Source organism: Cynocephalus volans, chromosome 1 (assembly GCF_027409185.1).
Source record: "Cynocephalus volans isolate mCynVol1 chromosome 1, mCynVol1.pri, whole genome shotgun sequence".
Taxonomy (NCBI): Eukaryota; Metazoa; Chordata; class Mammalia; order Dermoptera; family Cynocephalidae; genus Cynocephalus; species Cynocephalus volans.
Genome location: NC_084460.1, coordinates 294,724,960 through 294,744,093, shown reverse-complemented (window position 1 = coordinate 294,744,093; position 19,134 = coordinate 294,724,960). Strand labels below are relative to the sequence as shown.

The following is a 19,134-nucleotide window of genomic DNA, read 5'->3' as shown; positions in this document are numbered from 1 at the left end:
ATGTCACAGGACATCTCACAATTGATCAAGACACTAGTGTATCCCAACAAACTAGTTTAGTGCCGTTATTGGAAAGCATATAATTACGAACAATATTTTTTTAATCTACATTATTTTCAACAAGTGGATTGCTTTCAAAAAGAGAAAATTCAGAATAAAAGCCACCATGACATATTAGAATACGTGTGTGTGTCTGTCTGTGTGTGGAAATTGCTGTGATAGTACACTAGAAGTAGTTAGTACATTAACCTCCTTAATATTCTTAAACACTTCATAGCAATTTAGCTTTATGCAACTCGCCTTTTCAAAGATATACCTAAGGGGTGCAAAGAAAATAAGCTTTACTCAATAAAGCGTGGTTAGAGAAATTACCCTAATTGGATTAATATTGTTAAATATGAGAACTGCAAATAACGATGAAAAAGAACTTTATGCTCATCTATTTCAAACCACCAAAGTATTAATATGTGTCAAAAAGTTAAAATCAAGCTATTCTCATTCAGGGAATTCACTACTTTACCAGAGCAACCCAAGTCATTTACAGACAACTCTAATTATTAGATCTTTTTAAGATTGTATCAAATACCTGCCTCCTTGAATCATCCATCGCTCAGCCCCTTTCTGCCCTTTAGACTCATACAGATCAAGTCTTATTCCTCTTTCACATGATCGTTAAGCAAGTATTCGCAGACAGTGACGCTATAACCATGCACTCCACTCTGTCCTATCTAGTTTAGTCTCCTATCTATACCACCCCATTTCCCTCACGCAGTCACCAACGCAAGGTTTCAAATGCTGCAGTCCTCCTACTCCAATGTTCAGACCCTTTCAAGGTGTGACCCCAGAAGTGAACACAATGCTCAGGCTGTCCTGTGACCACAGAAAAGACAATAGGACTCTCTATCACCTGACTCACTGAGGACACTTTAGTTCTAGTAAATACTGCTCACAGCTGTGAGGATACTATCAGGCTGCTGATTAACATGAAGCACACAGTCTGCTGAGAGGGCTGTGCCTTTCCCCATGAGCTGCTGCTGCACACAGCTACTCCACATTTTAACTTCCATAATTTATTTATGTAAGACTTGGCATTTGCTGCTGTTAAATTTCCATTTGATTTAATTTGGTCTCTTGTTCCACCTTAATTCTCATCCCAAGTCCCAACTGTTCCACTCCAGAGTTATCCCTCTTAACACTGAATGATATGAAAGTCTGATCAGCACACCAACATCATCCTCCACCAACAATGTCCTCCAAAGAAAAGGAATATTTATTTAGCACCAAGCACAAGGCCTAGCATATAAGTAGGAATTCAATATTTGCTGAATGAATAAATGAGTTGATATGCTCTTATTTAATCCTAAAAATTCTGTAAGGTTTTATCTCATTTTATTGTAAGAATAACAAATATCTAAGAGCTCAGAATACCAAATATCTTCTGATTCCAAATCCTGTATTCTTTAAACTGCCCCCCCTTCTTCCTGTCACCTCTCCATATTTACTGGCAAAACTACTGAATCAGACAAGGATAGGAGCAGAGGTCCTGACAAGTCCCCCAAGAGAACAGTCATCCAATAATCTATAATATGGGTAAAACAAACAATAAATTATCTCCCCAATCTGTTCCAAATTTCTTCATACTACACTCATTTAATGGCTTTTCGTTAATGTAAATACAACTGAGTATTCACAATGCCATGTTAACGAATGAGGAATTCAAATCACTGATATGTTTTTTTTTTTCACTGATATGTTTAAATGAGTTTTATATGAAAACAGTGAAGCATATACTCATATACTTATGAGTTTTTAAAACAATCGGTCTGTGAATGATATTCCTATATTTAACATATGTGTATGAGAAATGTTTACCACTGTCAGATATAATCATGCTCTGGAAAACTTGTCTGGTACTTGTAGGAATTTGGAACTCGTATAGCTATTTTCATAACTGCAATGGTATTATGAATCAGCACTTTTTTTCCCCCTTAGATGCTAATACCTATTGATAGTTTGTAAAGTAGTACATCTAATCCGTCAGAAAGCCCATCTTAGCATTATAAATTGTTTAATATAAACTATGATTAATTCATCATAAACACTGAAATCCTGTTCCCTTATTATGTTCCTCTTCAGTGGATACTGTAACTATATTATTTGACTGCTCTCATCTCAAAATAAGAAAAATAAATAAATGAGACTATACAGCAAAAAGACCAGATGAATAGATGACTAAAGAAAGAACATTCATAGTTTTAGACTTTAAAGAAAACAAACACAAAAAAACAGAAAGAAAAAAAAAACAGTTTTAGACTTTGCTCTCTGATTCAAAAGCAAAGATTCTAGCATTTCCCTATTCTCACCTGGAAATGCTATCTACACTGGAAAAGGAGTTATTAGACTGGTTTCTAACTTGAAATTTCAGTTCACAAAATGGCCTTAATAAAGAATACATATCTTCCAGAGAACACAGAATTCTAAAAAGTTAAATAAATCCTAATGGTTGTATTCATCATCCCTGGTTTCACGCAATGGAGACCTCAATAATCACGGAATTCTAAATGCTAGCAATGCTACAACCCCATCTACTGGAGAGGTGCACGTAACTGAGTCAATTTTTTAATAAATTTATCCTTACATGTGAGCCTCATTAAAAACTAATATCATGTGCTCGCTTCGGCAGCACATATACTAAAAAAAAACTAATATCATGGGGGCTTACTAGTTAGCTCAGTTGGTTAGAGGGTGGTGCTAATAACACCAAGATTCAGGGTTCAATCCCCATACCAGCCAGCCACCAAAATTTTTTTTTTAATTTTAAAACTAAAAACTAGTATCATCAAGGTCCAGGAAATATTTTCAGTCAGAACCTTACCTACATCTTTTCGTCCTGGTTTTTCAAAACGTCTGTCACCCCTAGAAAAGGTAAAAAATAAGTCAAACAAGGCTTGCAAATAATATATACATTTCCCATCCATGATACTCACTTTGCTATTTTTCTTTAATAGTATTAGCACTCCTTTCCCTTTCAAATTACAAAACAAATACATTATTGCCCAACATTTGGAAAATACAGAAAAGCATAAAGATGAAAACAAAAATATCCATTACCTCACCTACCAAAAACTAGTTTCTGTTGACCCAGAATATAATTTTTTTTAATTAGATACACAATACACAGTTTTATATACTGCTTTTTGTGTTTCCCCACATCATTATTTTCAAAACCATCCTTAACTTTGTTATATGGTATCTATTGTGTGCTGTGAATATAACATTATATAAGAGTGATATTAATCTGTTTGGTTTGTTTCCAATTATTTTATATTATAAATATCATCACAGTAACCATCCTTGCACATACATCTTTGTGCAACTGCCCTCACTCATCTTGACAAACTTTATATAAAGTCACAAACAATATATAGAGAAGAGGCTTTTACTAATACCAACAAACAATAAAATGGCAATGCTTCCCACTGAATGCTCATCAAATAGCAAATAAAATAACCTATCTATGCTGACACTAACATAGTAATCTATCTAGAATACTTCTTCCTTTAAATAAGGGTAATTTAAAAATTTCTAACACACAACTTAATATGAAATAATTAAAAGCATTTTTTAAAAAGTGAAACCATGTAACTATACAAAGAGGCTTCTCCTCTGCAGAAAGCGAAAACAAGTAAGTTTTATATACCAAGAAATCTTTATGCCAAGATCTGGATCCTTCAGTTACCTTTCCTCCCAGCTCTGCGATCTATGCATTTCCCTGCCACCTCCTCGACCAAACACACCCTCTACTTCATCAAAACTTCTTTGGTAGAAACCACATTCACCTCTGCCTCTGCCTAAAAATAAGAAAAATAGAAAAAATGAGTCACATGTCAACATTACCATACATTTGACACCAAAGATTAACCTCTGAAGTCCTGTCTCTACATAAACAAGACATCTATATTTAAATATTTAGCAAGTCCTGAGGTATCTTTACCTGTGAGACCAATAATGGAACTAAGTGGCTAGACCACAGGAGGTTTAAAGAAGCAAGTTAAAAACCTAATGTAAAAATCCCCAGTCCCAGGCACCTTTAATATAAGTTCATTAAATAAATTAAATAATTTATTTAATAATAAGTGAAATTCTACTAAGTTCAATAAAGCATTACTGTAAATCAAACCTCTTATTGGATTATCTTCAATAAAAATGGGAGACATCTTGATTTAGAGACTAGATGGTGAGGAGAAGCTAAAGTTAAAAAGCCAAGGACAAATGATAAAATATTTTTTCTAATCCCAGAGAAAAAGATACCTCAATAGGGTCAACTATCAATGTCATGAACTCAGAGGATATTCTACAGAAACTAAGCACACCTTTTGCCCTCTACTCAAATCTTGACGTAAGAAAAGTATAAGGACTAAATTCGAACCACAGAGCTGGTAACAGTATGTGGATGCAGGAATTTAGAAGCTCTGGTGGTGGTTCAAATGTAAACTGTCCTTTACTGAAAGCAATTTGGTTAGACTTATCAATATCTGACTCAACAATTCTACATACAATTTCTCCTAATAGAAATACCTGCACAGGTATGCAAATACATATGTATGAAGATGTTCATTGCAATTTTAAAAACCACAAACAACCTAATCCATGAAGGCCTGGCTAAATAAATTCTGATAAAACAATACAGTAGAACACCATGAAGCCACAGAAGATAAAGTACTGACATTAACAGAAATCTACATTATTCTGCTGAATGACAAAAGCATACCACAGAACAATGCATATAGAGATTATTCCATTTACATAAAATGATACAGCTGCACAGTGAGGCTCAGGAAGGCCATACATCCAATTGCTGGGTCTGACAGCAGAAGGCAGTATGCACTTTCAGCTCTATGCTTTCTATAGTTTTCCCAACTAATGTGTACCAGTTTTATCCAACAGACAATTAAGGAAAATTATAGGAGGATGGGGGTCTGGGGATGTATTTATAACTAGATGAAATCCTGGCCATTATCCCTACCTCAACTTCTCCCATAATGCAAAATGACTCAAAGAAAAATGATGATGGATCTTGAATAAAAGCATGAATGCATTCCAAAGCTAAATAATTCCGTTAAATAATTATTTCAAATATCCATGAGGTATTTCTACTACTTGGTTATAATTTACGAAGAACTGATTCAGAATAGTATACTTTTATATGACCATATTATGAAATACCAAAATAATGCGTAGAATTGTAATTGGGTAATTTTAGGAACAATGGATACCTGTAAAATGGAAGTAAGGACCAAGGATGAACTGTAATAATCTTAAAGGTACCTTCCAATTGTGTCAACTTCACTTTAAGTCAACAAAGTCAACTCACAAGTTAAGTACCTCTCCCCACATCAGGAAATTTATACATTTTATTTAAGATCCTAAAATAATGTAATGCAAACCACTACAAAACACTGGGGTGTTCCCCTCTGATGATGGTTTTATGAAGGGAAAAAAAGTCCTTACTCCTTTCAGAAAACAATTTTCTCAGGAAAGCCACTACATTCAAATCACTTGAAGAAAATGTTTTATTTCAGAAATACATGAATATAAAAAAGTCTTCAGGTTACAAAAAAAACAAGCAAAACACATATAAAATATTTTCTGCCATTTATGACTAGTATTGACACTGATCCTCCGTATGAGACTGAAGTTTTATAATGGGGTACATAAAAAGAATCAGATTCTAGAGCTTTACGGCTTGCAAAATTTAAGTCATCTATAAATGTGATTCCCATACAGGAATAAGCAAGTAAATGTAATATGATGAACCCTTCATAAAACTAAATTTAAAGGAATGAGATTTTACCCTATTCTTTTTGAGGATTAAAATATACTTTCTTTTAATGATGATAAAGGCAGTGGTTGACAATTGTGTTACTTGCTTTATTTTTAAACATTCTCACCAAATAAAATTGAAAGATAACACGTTTATGTTGTTTTCTTCATCCATTTATTTGTTTGTTTAAATTTTACTAGGATATGATATTTAGAAGTCTGAAATCAGCTGATTTTCATATCAAAGTTTCAAGTTGGAAAGAGCCAGGATAATAATCTAATATTAGCTGTGCCCATGCAAAGAAAAGCCACAATGATCATTATTTAAAGAAACCAAAAAACACCACCAATCATTAGCTTGTTTCTCAATATGTCATTTTTTTAAAATTTAAATTTAAAATTTAAAAAAAACGAAGTCCTATTTAGAGACTGGTTGATACTTGCAGCACACAAAGTTGGTGTAGTTCCTACTTCTTGATGAAGAAGGTCTCTCTCTGACTGGCCCTGAAAAGCACTGGAGGCAAAGCTGCCTGAGTGCAACCGCTACTCACTGCCAACCGAAAGCAGAAAAAACAGGAAATGCCCAAGTAGCAGGACAGAGCCGTAAGTGGTCAGTCTCATCTTCAAAACACTATCACATCATCAAGATGCATGAATCTCAGACAAATTCTGAATCAATGGAACCTAACTGGGTGTGTGAATCTGAATTGCCTGCGGAGCTTTTGAAGCACACACACACCTAGATAGATATCACCACCCAAAATTCTGTTGCAGAGATATAAGTTTTACAGATGAATCTAACAATTTCTCAGATTAAAAACCACTATTCCAGAGACAGACAAATAAATTCAGAAGGAAAAAATGTAACTAGGTGATAGTACCTAGCATAAGAAGTGAAGAATTTTAGTTAGCCTCTTCACTATTCATGCCACATTCTGCCCACATTCTGAACGGACTACTGAAAGAAACTTCTTCATAGGAATGTATAATTAAATACATTTTCTATAAAGAATGTATATAAATTATTCATAAGGCACAACCTTAAAAGCATTTAGATATTCCACACTCATGATCATACCCATCTTGGTGGTGTGTATGTGGAGATAACAGTTTCTATTGCTGCAGACACCAAATTCTTCCATTTCTAAAGCATCTCTTAGAGAAAACTACAAAGTATGTTTAGACTAGTGCTATGATTTAACCAACTTAGAGTTAATGCTCAAGAAAATATTTATATGACAAACATCAAGAATACTTTATATAGCAGAAAATCAGCAAACCCAAAACAGCAGATATCAAAGAAACAAGTAATATCAAAATAACAATTATTTTTCTAAGACATAAATCTATAAAATTAAAGGTCAAACAGAATGCTGCATAATTATTTCTTGTTCCACCCCCTAAAAGACCCTAGTATTGATATGAGACATTTTTTCCTAAAGCCTCTCTCTGGCTGTGGACACTCTTGGCACATGGCCCTCGTACAGAAACTCTGTGTCATGGAGGCCTGCAGGAATATCAACACTGCTCCAGGAGTCAAGACACTTTAGGAAGCTCTGGATCCCAAAGTGTAAGGCTCGCTGGGGACAAGGAACCTGGATAACAAGGATCTGCCAAAGTCAACTGGTACCGTCTAGACTTCCTCACACTCAATTCTCTACAGTTAGAATTACACTCCTCTGCTACAAATCAGGGGTTATGCAGCAGATACCTTGAGAAATGGTTAAGAAAATAAATGTGGACATTTAGTATGCAGTTAATGTCAAAGGGCAGGTTTTTTTAAAAATCAGGCATTAAAATATTTAAAAGTGATTTCCCTATCCTCCTCCTCCTCCTCCTCCTCCATTACTTTTTTCACATGAAAGCTCACCTCGCCCTCTTGAAGAACTTCGACCTCTAGGAGCCCCCACCACTGTTCCTCCTCCTCCTCGTCCTGTCAATCTCAGGACAGCAGCACTATTTACAGACATGGAAAAGTTTCTCTGCCAAAAAAAAAAAGAAAAAGAAAAAGAAAAAAGAAAAAATGGATAAAACAGATAAGATAAAACTACATGTTGCTTCTCCCCACATCCCATTGCATCTATAAAATGGCATCTACTTGCCACTACACAATATGCGGAGATGATCCAAAACCCGATTTTACCTGACAATTTCAAATTAATATTTCAGACCAACAAAACCAACAACCAATACCTTCACTATGCTAGGTTTGGTGAGGAAATATTAAACAAGCAAACAAATTAAATGCTGTATGTAACCAGAAGCACACAGGATAAATATGCAACAGAATATATAGAGAAAACTTTGTAAAAGTGACCTGGCTTAAAAGGGTCCTTTAAGCCTACAGTGAAAGGTAGAAATGAGAGGGAGTCACAAAAAGGTCTGATGCAACAGTAGCATGACAAAGATCCTCATTCTGTTCACCAATGTGGATTTGCAACTCCAAGTATTATAACAGAATGACAGGAATCAGAAGTGAATGGGGAAGGGCCAAGTAAAAATCTCCGTAAGATCAACCACCTAAATAATACATTAATGGAAAGGGGAAGAAATGCTTGAAAAAAATATCAATTCCCAACACTTAATCACTAACCTGCACTTGTACCCACAGCCAATCTACAATAGGGTCAATTACAATGAAATAGTAGTAGGTGTGCATCCATACAGGAAGAAGGGAGGCCAAGAGCCAAAAATATGTCTATGATACTTCTGGATAAATGGAATATATGGGGCTTTGGAAAAAGTAATGGAAAAGTAATTATAAAAATCATGAAAAATGATCTATAAAATATAAAAACCCTGAGCATTTGAAGGAGAATTTTAAACTAGGAAAATATTGGGATATATCCTTACTTGAATAACTTCTGAAAACTTGGAACCCAACAGACATTTATACAAAAGTGTGGAGGAGTGGAACACAGAGGAAAATGCACCTTGGGCGTGGCTGTAGCCAAGGTTCCTCCTGGCAGAAGTGAAGAAGTGAGACTTAAGAGTTAGGGTGAAAAAGAGTCTGCAATTCAACTAACATTTTCATCCAAAGTGGTGTCCACCAATTTTCTATTTTGATTCTATATCAATTGAAGTATGATGTCTATTACCTGCTTTGTTTGAAGAAGTCAACACGTAATTAGCTAAAAACTTCTTTCATTATTAAATTTCTTGTGTTAACATATGGGTCATTTTCTTATCATGTTTGTCTTTTTCAGAATTTTATTCAATACGACTTGTTCAGGTAAATTTTAAAAACTTTATCAATGTAAATAAAGTTGTTCTCTTTGAGTTTTATAGGTATATATTCACATAATCAAGTAACTTCAAAGCTGAAGATTTAAGGGGCCAACCCCGTGGCTCACTCGGGAGAGTGCGGCACTGGGAGCGCAGCAGTGCTCCTGCCGCAGGTTCAGATCCTATATAGGGATGGCCAGTGCACTCACTGGCTGAGTGTGGTGCAGACGACACCAAGCCAAGGGTTGCGATCCCCTTACTGGTCACACACACAAAAAAAAGAAAGAAACAAACAAACAAAGCTGAAGACTTAAGATGTAATTACTCGGTAACTAAAAATTAGAAGACGCCCAACTCAAAAACCTATTTCAAACTTTTTTTTTTTTCTTTTTTTTTTTTTAAAGATGACCAGTAGGGTATCTTAACCCTTGACTTGGTGTCGTCAGCACCACGCTCTTCCAATTGAGCCAACCGGCCACCCCTATATAGGGATCCAAACCCGTGGCCTTGGTGTTATCAGCAACACACTCTCCCAAGTGAGCCATGGGCCAGCCCTTCAAACTATATTTTAATAAAACTTATTTTAAAAAATTGAAAACTGGCTGAAACATACATATCAGCTTACCTTTTAGCACAGAGTAACCAGTGGAGTGTCGAATAACACCTCTGGGCAACCTCTGGGCATTATCATAATTAAAGAAGACTTACATAGTCCCAAAATCTATATTAATACACTCTAACATTGAAAATACAGAGGTTAGAGCTATTTACATTATGAATGCCAAGATCCCATGTAGTTGAACATTTTATTACCAACATACCCATGTATAAAACTCAAATGCACCCATCCATAAGTGTGGGGTAACTCTCATATATTTTCAGAGACTCTAACACACTGCAAAACTGGTATAATCTCTTTGGAAGGCAATTTCTCAAAGTATATTTAAATTTCCATACACTATGACACAACAATTTCACTTCTTACATGTGAAAAATAACAAGTCGAAAAATCTTTAACTGTGGCACTGTTTATAAAAGCAAATATGGAAACCAACTAAGTATCAACCAACAGAGGCTAATTTGAAAATCATGGTCATCTACACATGGAATTCTATACAGTGGTTTAAAAAATGAGGCAACTCTATTTTTTTAAGTTGAACTATATGGACAAACTTTTTTTTTTTTTTTTTTTTTGGTGGCTGGCCAGTACGGGGATCCAAATCCATGACCTTGGCATTGTGAGGCTGCACTCTAACCAACCGAGCTAACCCCGCCAGCCCTAAGGTGAACTATATGAAACTGTTAATTTAACATTCAATCATTTCTGATCCACAAAAACTGCAATTTCCTATGGCCAATGTAAAATACAATGTAATACACAAGGACAAGAGAGCATAGTTGTAGTTAGAAGCAAGGAGAGACCAGACTGCCTGGACTGAATTCTGGCTCCTTTACTTGACTTCTCTCTGTGCCTCATTTTCCTCATCTACATAATGCGGATGGTGATGATATTTCCACCTCCTCATGGGCTGTTGTAGGCATGCAACCAATTAAATGTCAACTGCTTAGAACAGTGCCTGACACACATTAAAAGCTAAATAAGTATTTGCTATTATCTCCTAGATAGATGCTTAGGTAAAAACAGTAAAGTGTAGAACTATGTGCGTAAATGCTACTACCATTTTTGGGGGGAAGCAGGGCAGAGGGTTGGTTAAAGGAATATACAGATAGTTGTAGATGCCTTAAACACCCCTAGAAGGGCATGCAAAAAAATGGAAACAGTGGTTACTACTGAGGAAGAGTAATAGGTACCAGAGATTGTGTGAACAGCAGACTTGCTTTTCACTATATGTGCTTTCTGAATATTTTATGTATATGTACATGTACTATCTATTCCAGAATGCATAAGTGAAATAATTTTCTTTGATGTCAAATAAATAAAATATACCAATTTTGTAGCAGCTACCTAAATTATAGGTGTAGTGCATAGAATAATGCTTCTCAATCTGAGATACATATTCGAGGGAAATGCCAAATTAAAAGAACAATTAGAAGATCTTCTTTGAGCACTGGTTTTGTTCTAAGAAAACATTTTTCCTCGTTATATTTTATACACACATATGAGAGCACTTCAAAAAGTTTGTGGAAAAATAGAATTAAAAGATAACACGGAGGCTAGCCAGTCAGTTCAGTTGGTTAGAGCATGGTGCTAATAACACCAAGATCTAAAGCTCAGTCCCTGTATTGGTCAGCTGCCAAAATAAGAAGAATCATCATCTTTCCATGAGAAAAGACTCTGGAGACCCCTCATACATAGAAGTTTCAGATAACTTCAGGAAACGTAAGATACACAGTTAAAATCTTACTTTAGGTCAGTAAAAGTATTTACCTCCCTACAGGAGTACTGAAAGAAAAAGTATATAAAACACTAGTCTAGGAAGATCTAAACAATCCCTGAAGGGGTGGCCTAACCATCAAAGGACAAACATCAAAGTTTTGATGAATCTTTGCCAGCTTTAAGTACTGTCCTACTTCAACATATTTTATAAATGATACATTTTAAATGCTTCCAAAACTGGACCCCAGGCTGGCCAGATAGCTCAATTGGTTAAGCACAGCCTTATAACATCAAGGTCAAGGATTTTGATCCCCATACTAGCCGGCTGCCAAACTTGGACCTCAATATGTGGCTACTGTGAAAATTTGCCAATCCTCACATTAAGACCCTGTGATCATAAAATGCAGACCTTAAAACAAACATTCCATTACAAAAACAAAATTAAGACCTAGTCCTTTAGTCAATCTAGAACTAATTTTGGTGTTTAAGTGTAGTGCATACCTAATTTTATTCTTCTTCAAATTGCTAACCATCACTGGTTAATTGTTAACCACCAGTTCCCAAGCAGCACTTGTTGAATAATCTTTGATTTTCCAAATGACTTATATAGCCACTTACTACATATTAATTTCTTAGAAATGATATGGGATGTTTCTAGATGATTCCATTACTCACTCTATTGATTAAAATCTATCATGTTTTGGTAACTAGGAGAAAGTCATCCTCCCTATTTACAACACAGCTTTTCTGGACAATTTACACTCTAAGAAACCTAGGAAATCATTTAGGGAAAAATTTTTAAAAACTGTTTAAATATGTATAAATAGCTAAAAATAATCAGAAGAATAAAACTTATATACTGAGCTATATAAAAATTAACTTCTGTATTTAAAATTATAAATACAATTTAAAAATTTAGAAAGCTGGCACAACTACGGCCATTGATCTTAAAACATAAGGAGCTTATAGAAATAGTACAAATCAACAAGAAAAAAAATCCCTAAAGAAAAATTGGCAAAGACAAGAAGAAAATAATTCATAGAAACGTAAATGATGAATAAACATCTGAAAAACTCTTCACTGCCCAGCTGGCCAGTTAGCTCAGCTGGTTAGTGTGTGGTGTTGTAACAACAAGGTCGGGGGTTCAGATCCCTGTACCAGCCAGTCGCCAAAAAAAAAAAAAAGGAAGAGGGGGGACAATAAAAAATTTAAAAATTTAAAAAACCTCTTCGCTGCTATTGGCAAAGAAATACAAACTAAAACAATGGGAAAACTTTTTTCCAAATTTGCAGGGAATTCTTTCAATAAATATACTCAATGTTAGAAGAACAGATATTAGCAGAACAAAGTTTAGTGTATACCAACATTTGTATAAAGAGGTGGGAAATACACATACACATTTACTTGGAAAAATATACAAGAAACTGCTAACACTGGCTGCCTTTGGGAAAAGGGTACAGGTGGCTGGGAGAGGGATGGAAAGGAGATTTTCTATTATAGACTCTTCTGTAAATCTTCACTTTTAAACCATTTGATTTATTACTTATTCAAAAAATATGTAAATAAAATAAAATAATAAAATACTGAACATAGCAAAAATAATGGTAAAATACTATTGCTATGATGGCAGTGAAACAAAAGAGAGATACGCATTCATACCTTCTTGAAAGTAATCTAGCAGTATCGGGCAAGTTGTGTTTACTTCTGAACTTTCAACTGTATTCCACTGATCTATATATCTGTCTTTGTGCCACAATGTTTTGATCACTGTAGCTTTGTACTAAGTTTTGGAATTGGGAAGTGTGAGTCCTCCATCTTTGTTATTTTTCAAAATTGTTTTGACCGTTTAGGGTCCTTGTAACTCCACATGAATTTTAAGATCAGTTTGTCAATGTCTGCCCAAAAGGCCATTGGGGTTTTGATAGGAATTGCATGGACTCTGTAAGATTGCTTTGGGGAGTACTGCCATCTTAACAATATCAAGTCTTCCAATCCATAAGCATGTAGGTCTTTCCATTTATTTAGGTATTCTTTAATTTCTTTCAAGTGTCTTGTGGTTTTCAGTGTAAAAGTCTTATACTTCCTTGGTTAAATTTATTCTTATTTTATTCTTTTTGATTATACTGTAAATGGAATTATTTTCTTAACTTCCTTTGTGGATTGTTCATCATTGGGTATAGAATTACAATTAATGTTCTGTGCACTGATCTTGTACCCTACAACGGTGCTCAATTCATTTATTAGTGCTAATAGCTTTTTTGCAGAGTTTTTAGACTTTCTATATATAGTATCATGCCATCTGCCAACAGAGAGTTTTACTTCTACTCTTCCAATCTGGATGCCTTTAATTTCTTTTTGTCACCTCACTGGTCTGGCTAGAACTTCTAATACAATGTCGGACAGCAGTGGTGAAAATGGGCATCCTTGTTTTGTTCCTAATCTCAGGGGGAAAGCTTTCAGTCTCCTACCACTGTGTATAATGTTAGCTCTGGGTTTTATAGAAATGCCCTTAATCAGCTAATGAAGTTCCTTTCTGCTTCTAGCATGCTGAGTCTCTTAACATGAAAGGGTGCTGAATTCTGACAAATGCTTTTTCTGCATCAATTGACATAATTAGGTGGCTTTTTTCCTTTGTTCTATTAATATGGTGTATTACACTGATTTTCTTAGGTTCAACCACCCTTGTATTCCAGGTATAAATCCAGCTGGGTCATGGTGCATAGTCCTTTTAATATGCTATTGGATTCAGTCTGTGTTGGTATGCACTGACAACTAAAGATATATAAATACAGTGCAATAAAAGTGTGTTAAGTCTGCATGGTGAATTTACGGGTGAGATTTTTTCTTTATAACTTTCTGTATTTTCTACAATGAATATGAGTAACTTTTATAATAAGGTTTTATTAATTTAAAGAACATATGAAGAAATCATAAAATCAATAAGAAAGACAAACACCACAAGAGAACAATGGGCAAAGGACACAGGCAAATAAAAGACCACAGTGGCCCACAAGCATATGAAAAGATGTTCAACGTCACTAAAAAGTAGTAAAATGCAAATTAAAAACAGCTATCATAACTATCACTTCGTTCAAAATTTAAAAACCAAGAGCTAGAGAGGTGTATAGAAATGAGACATCTCAGACACTGCTAGTGGGAGTGCAAATCAGTCTAAAACACTATAAAAAGTAATTGGCAATACCCAATAAAGTTTTTAAAAAACGCAAACAACCAAAACCCAGTGATTCCACTTTTACAATACACATTATAAGAATGCTCACTGCAGCTTGGTTTGTAATAGCAAAAGTTGAAAACCTAAATATCTAATAAGAGATTAAAAAATTGTAGGTTTTCTCATACTAAGAAATATACTCTACAGCAGAGACGAATGAACTAGAGCTTCATGTATCAACATAGATAAATCTAAAACTCACTGTTGAGAGAAAAAGTAAGCCGGCTGCAGAATAAAAACTACGTATGTTATCTTCAATACAAAATTTATAACCCTATAAAAAGAAACTATTCTATAGCCTTTGGATACATAAATATGTAACGAAAATATAAAAATATGAATGACAAAAATAAACCAACTCATAGTAATCTACGGGAAGGAAGGAACAGGGTACATCTCAGGCAGTTTCAACTGTATAAGAAATCTGAGTTCTTAAACAAAAAAGACAAACAGACATGTCATAATTTTAAGATGTGACATATCTGAACAGTATATAGTAAATGGTTTGCAATAATGTTCTCTATGCTTGTCTTTCTGAAATATTTCATAATAAAAATATTTTTAAGACAAATTAAACCAAAATATAGTCAGATGTCAATTTGATTAGTTGGCAGGAACTTTTCAGCAATCACTGTAGACAGGACCGTTTCCTTCCTGTGTACTCTTTACAGCAATAAACACCTTTTGGTCAATGAAAATGGATCTTCAAGGGTCATTCCGCTTGATGACCCCAGAAAATATTGAGTTTCATAAAGATGGAACTAGCCTGATTCACAAGAAGCCATAAACAAGAATAGTTCATAAACGTACGGTGCTGAAAATCACCAAAGATTAATATCATACCTTTCTTAGATCTTAAGATGGTTCCAATAGAGGGCTGTTTTTAATAAGCTTTTCTTTCTTAATAAAGTGACTTCTGCATGTAAAACATGTCAAGAATGTAGAGAAAACACCCATGGTTGCCACAAAAACTAATGATGAAAGTGTTCTAGAATTAGATGGTGGTGATGGTTGTATAACTTAGTGAACATACTAAAAACCACTGAATTGTATACTTCAAAAAGGTGAATTTTATAGCATGTTAATTGTCTCAAAAAAGCTGTTAAAAAAAAATAAAAAGGTCATGATAATTCTTCATTTAAAGTGGCATTCCAAAACAAAACTCTTGTTTCTCCATTTTACTATAATCACCATAAGTTCTTTGAAATCACAAACTCTTTTATTTACTTTTGCACAAGACATAGTGCACTAAAATTAGGGACAATACAAAATTTGTTACTTCCCAGCCCAGAAATTTTCTTTCTCACAACATCACACAAACTAACTATTGACAAAAAGAGTTTCAAGCACATTTTGAGCTAAAGACCTATATTTCCCTTTAAGATAAAATGCACTGGTGAGAATTCAGGTTGGCAATTACTTCTGAAAAACAAAGATGATCTTCCCCACCTCCCCACAATAATAACTCTTCCTCTGTACTTGAGTACATTATAAGGGATGGTTCCCACTGTCCTTAAGGATCTAGAAACATTTCCTTATCTCTACATAATATTCAACAGCTTCAGAAACTAAAGCAAAATCTAGTCAACTAAAAGGCATCCTAGGGCTGGCCGGTTAGCTCAGTTGGTTGGAGCACGGTGCTGTAACACCAAGGTCAAGGGTTCGGATCTCAATACCAGCCAGCCACAAAAAAAATTTAAAAATTAAAAATAAATAAAAGGCATCCTCATACCAAGAAATAGTAAGAAGGAAGCACACCTGTGGTGACTCAGGCTAATCCTTAGAGCTTAAGTAGTAGCTTCCTATTTTCATGTCTTAGTGGAAAGAACAAGGGTTTGTTTGACCTAAGGCACAAACCTGTTCTTCTTCTGTAAAGGGTACAAGAGCCAATGGCGGCAAGGGCTCCTCCTGTAGGATAGGCAGAAATTCTTTATCCAGAAGGTCTGAGGGTATCTGTATGACCAAACACATGACCAAGAGATTAATGCTATTCTCCTAATTACAAAATAAAACAAAACAAAAAAACCACTCTTCTGTTTACTATTGTTCATTATTATAAATAGAGATTAAAGCTTATTCACCCATAATTAACTCCTGTGGTACTTACATATTTTGATAGGGTCAAATATTAAAAACCCCAGTCACCCTCTCCCATCCTCCCATCAGACCATTATATTTTGGACTCAGCACTAACTCTGGGATTCCAGAATACATTATTGGAGGAGTAAAAGTCTCCACATTTAACTCAAAGCAGAAGGTGGTAAGGAGAGTTTTATAAACACTTATATCTGTCCTCAGCAATTATCACTAAAATGTGAGATTCTCAACCCATTAATAAAATTGAAAACAAAGTATACTGAAAAAAACAGAAAATATTATTTCTCACTAATCAGGTAATAGAAGTCTATTTATACTGTTTCAGTTTAGATCATTTATAAGTGACATAAATGTGGTGTTATATTTTAAGATTTTCTCTCCACTACAAATTTTATACTTAACTTAAAAACGGAAAAAACAGGAGAAACTACTCCTCTCACTCCTTACTTCTAACTGGAAAGTAGTATAAGAGGTACAATAAAAAGAAAGCAGAAATTCTCCATTTCTCAGCCGTCAAACTGGGATAGAAATAGACATGAAAGGGAACTTAGGAAATTAGATAGAGAAGGCATTAAGTGCTGACTATTCTCCAGTTTCCATAAAGCTGCCAATTCCTACAATAAAATCTTAGGTCCTCTCTAAAAAACACAGTGTGTTATACTTTTTTTTTTTTTTTTTTTTTGTCGTTTTCGTGACCGGCACTCAGCCAGTGAGTGCACCGGTCATTCCTATGTAGGATCCGAACCTGCAGCGGCAGCGTCTACCGAGTGCACCACGGGCTCGGCCCAGTGTGTTATACTTAGAAGAGCCTCAGTTAACTCCTGCAGGTTTCAAAGCAGGAAAAAGTAAGGTGGAATGAAAAAGCATGGGTTAATACATTAGCAGAGTATATTATTTTTCATATATCAATACATCACTGCACATATCCCAAAGTCTCATTCGTAATTGTGAACTCTTTTCCTGCTTTATTACCTTGTTGTCTTTAAGGAAAAGTGCTAACATTTCTTCTCTGCCATAACGATAATCGGCTAATTTATACTTCGGCAAAGCTGGAGAAAGAGGAGGGGACGTAATACTCCCACCACTGGACAGAGCTCGGAGCCTAAAATAGGAAAGACAAAGAATCTAAAATGAAGTGACAACTATTTTGACACTATGGACTTTTTATATAATACACTGTAAAAAAATTTCACTTTTGTTATTTAGAAGAGAAAGAAATCCCATTATCTCAATGTATCAACAATTTTAGCTTTAATACAAGCTGTTGCCACAGCACATGAAGAAAGCAGTTCATTTGGTAATTCCTTGACTTAAAAGGTATCATGGCATGTCCCTGAGAAGTTTGGGAGATAGGGAGGGGTAATTTTTTTCCAAATTATAAAAGTCATATACGATTTAAAAAGTGAGAGACCATCTTACACACATTAGATTCCTAAAAATGACTAAGTTTGACAATACCAGTTGTTGGTAAGAATGAAAAACAATGGAAACTCTCAAGAATTATTTGCAGGACTATAAATGGAATAACCACTTCAAAAAATGATTTGGTAACAGCTAATTATTTAACAGCTACTTGGCTATTTGGTAATAGCTAAAATATTTAATAAACTATGCTACAAAAAAAGCAAAATACAGAAATGTATAATAAAGATAACTTTTATACAAAATGTATAAACCTGCAAATAGGTTTATACTATTTAGACACATACAATATGTAGCAAAAAGCATAAAGACAAACATGGAATTGACAAATACAACATTCAAGATAAGGTTATATCTGCAAAAGAAAGGAAAGAATAAAGAGAGCTTTAATTGTACCTGCAATTATTTATTTTTTCAGCTTGGTGATGAGGACATGGATGTTTATCACATTTTAATTTTTATATGCCTGTGATATTTCAAAATATATTAATAAAAATCAATTAATGATCAGTGCAGAGAATTTGAAAATGCAGTGATGTACAAAGAGGAGAAAATAAAATTTTTATTTACTGCTAAGAAGAAAAAATTAAAAATATACTCCAAGCTGATAACAGAAGCGGTCTCGAAGAAAAGGAACTGGGGAAAAGGGGACTAATTTGTTTAATTTTTGAAATGTTTTTATTTTTTAAAAAGATGGAGGGAAAAAAAACCTCGCCAAAAAATGGCAAGAATAAGATCCTACTGCAACACTGTGTCAAACAGCAAGTGAGAGGGCTAATATTAAGAGCAGTTGATAATCTGGGGGTTGCCCAGAGTTCTATAATGTAACAGATTCAAATGGTGAAAGGGACCAGGTACATTTTTGTACTAACTTTGGTGTGTTTTTTTTCTCTTTTGTTTTGTTTGTTTTTTTGTTTTGGTGGCTGGCCATACAGGGATCCAAACTCCTGACCTTGGAGTTATCATCCAAGGTACTTTTTAATTCAGTAGTTCAGCT

General features: G+C 34.6%; 1 protein-coding gene across 5 annotated transcripts in view; it reads right to left on the bottom strand.

Moving 5' to 3' along the window:
* GIGYF2 (GRB10 interacting GYF protein 2) overlaps positions 1-19,134 on the bottom strand; it is a 147,407-nt gene that overhangs the window by 99,035 nt on the left and 29,238 nt on the right. For all 5 annotated transcript variants that reach the window (XM_063089362.1, XM_063089391.1, XM_063089402.1 and 2 more), the window contains 5 exons: positions 17,688-17,817; positions 16,476-16,571; positions 7,694-7,805; positions 3,740-3,851; positions 2,876-2,916 (listed from right to left, as the gene is read on the bottom strand). In XM_063089362.1, the coding sequence (XP_062945432.1) occupies positions 2,876-2,916; positions 3,740-3,851; positions 7,694-7,805; positions 16,476-16,571; positions 17,688-17,817 (491 nt within the window). The remainder of the gene's footprint in view (positions 1-2,875; positions 2,917-3,739; positions 3,852-7,693; positions 7,806-16,475; positions 16,572-17,687; positions 17,818-19,134) is intronic.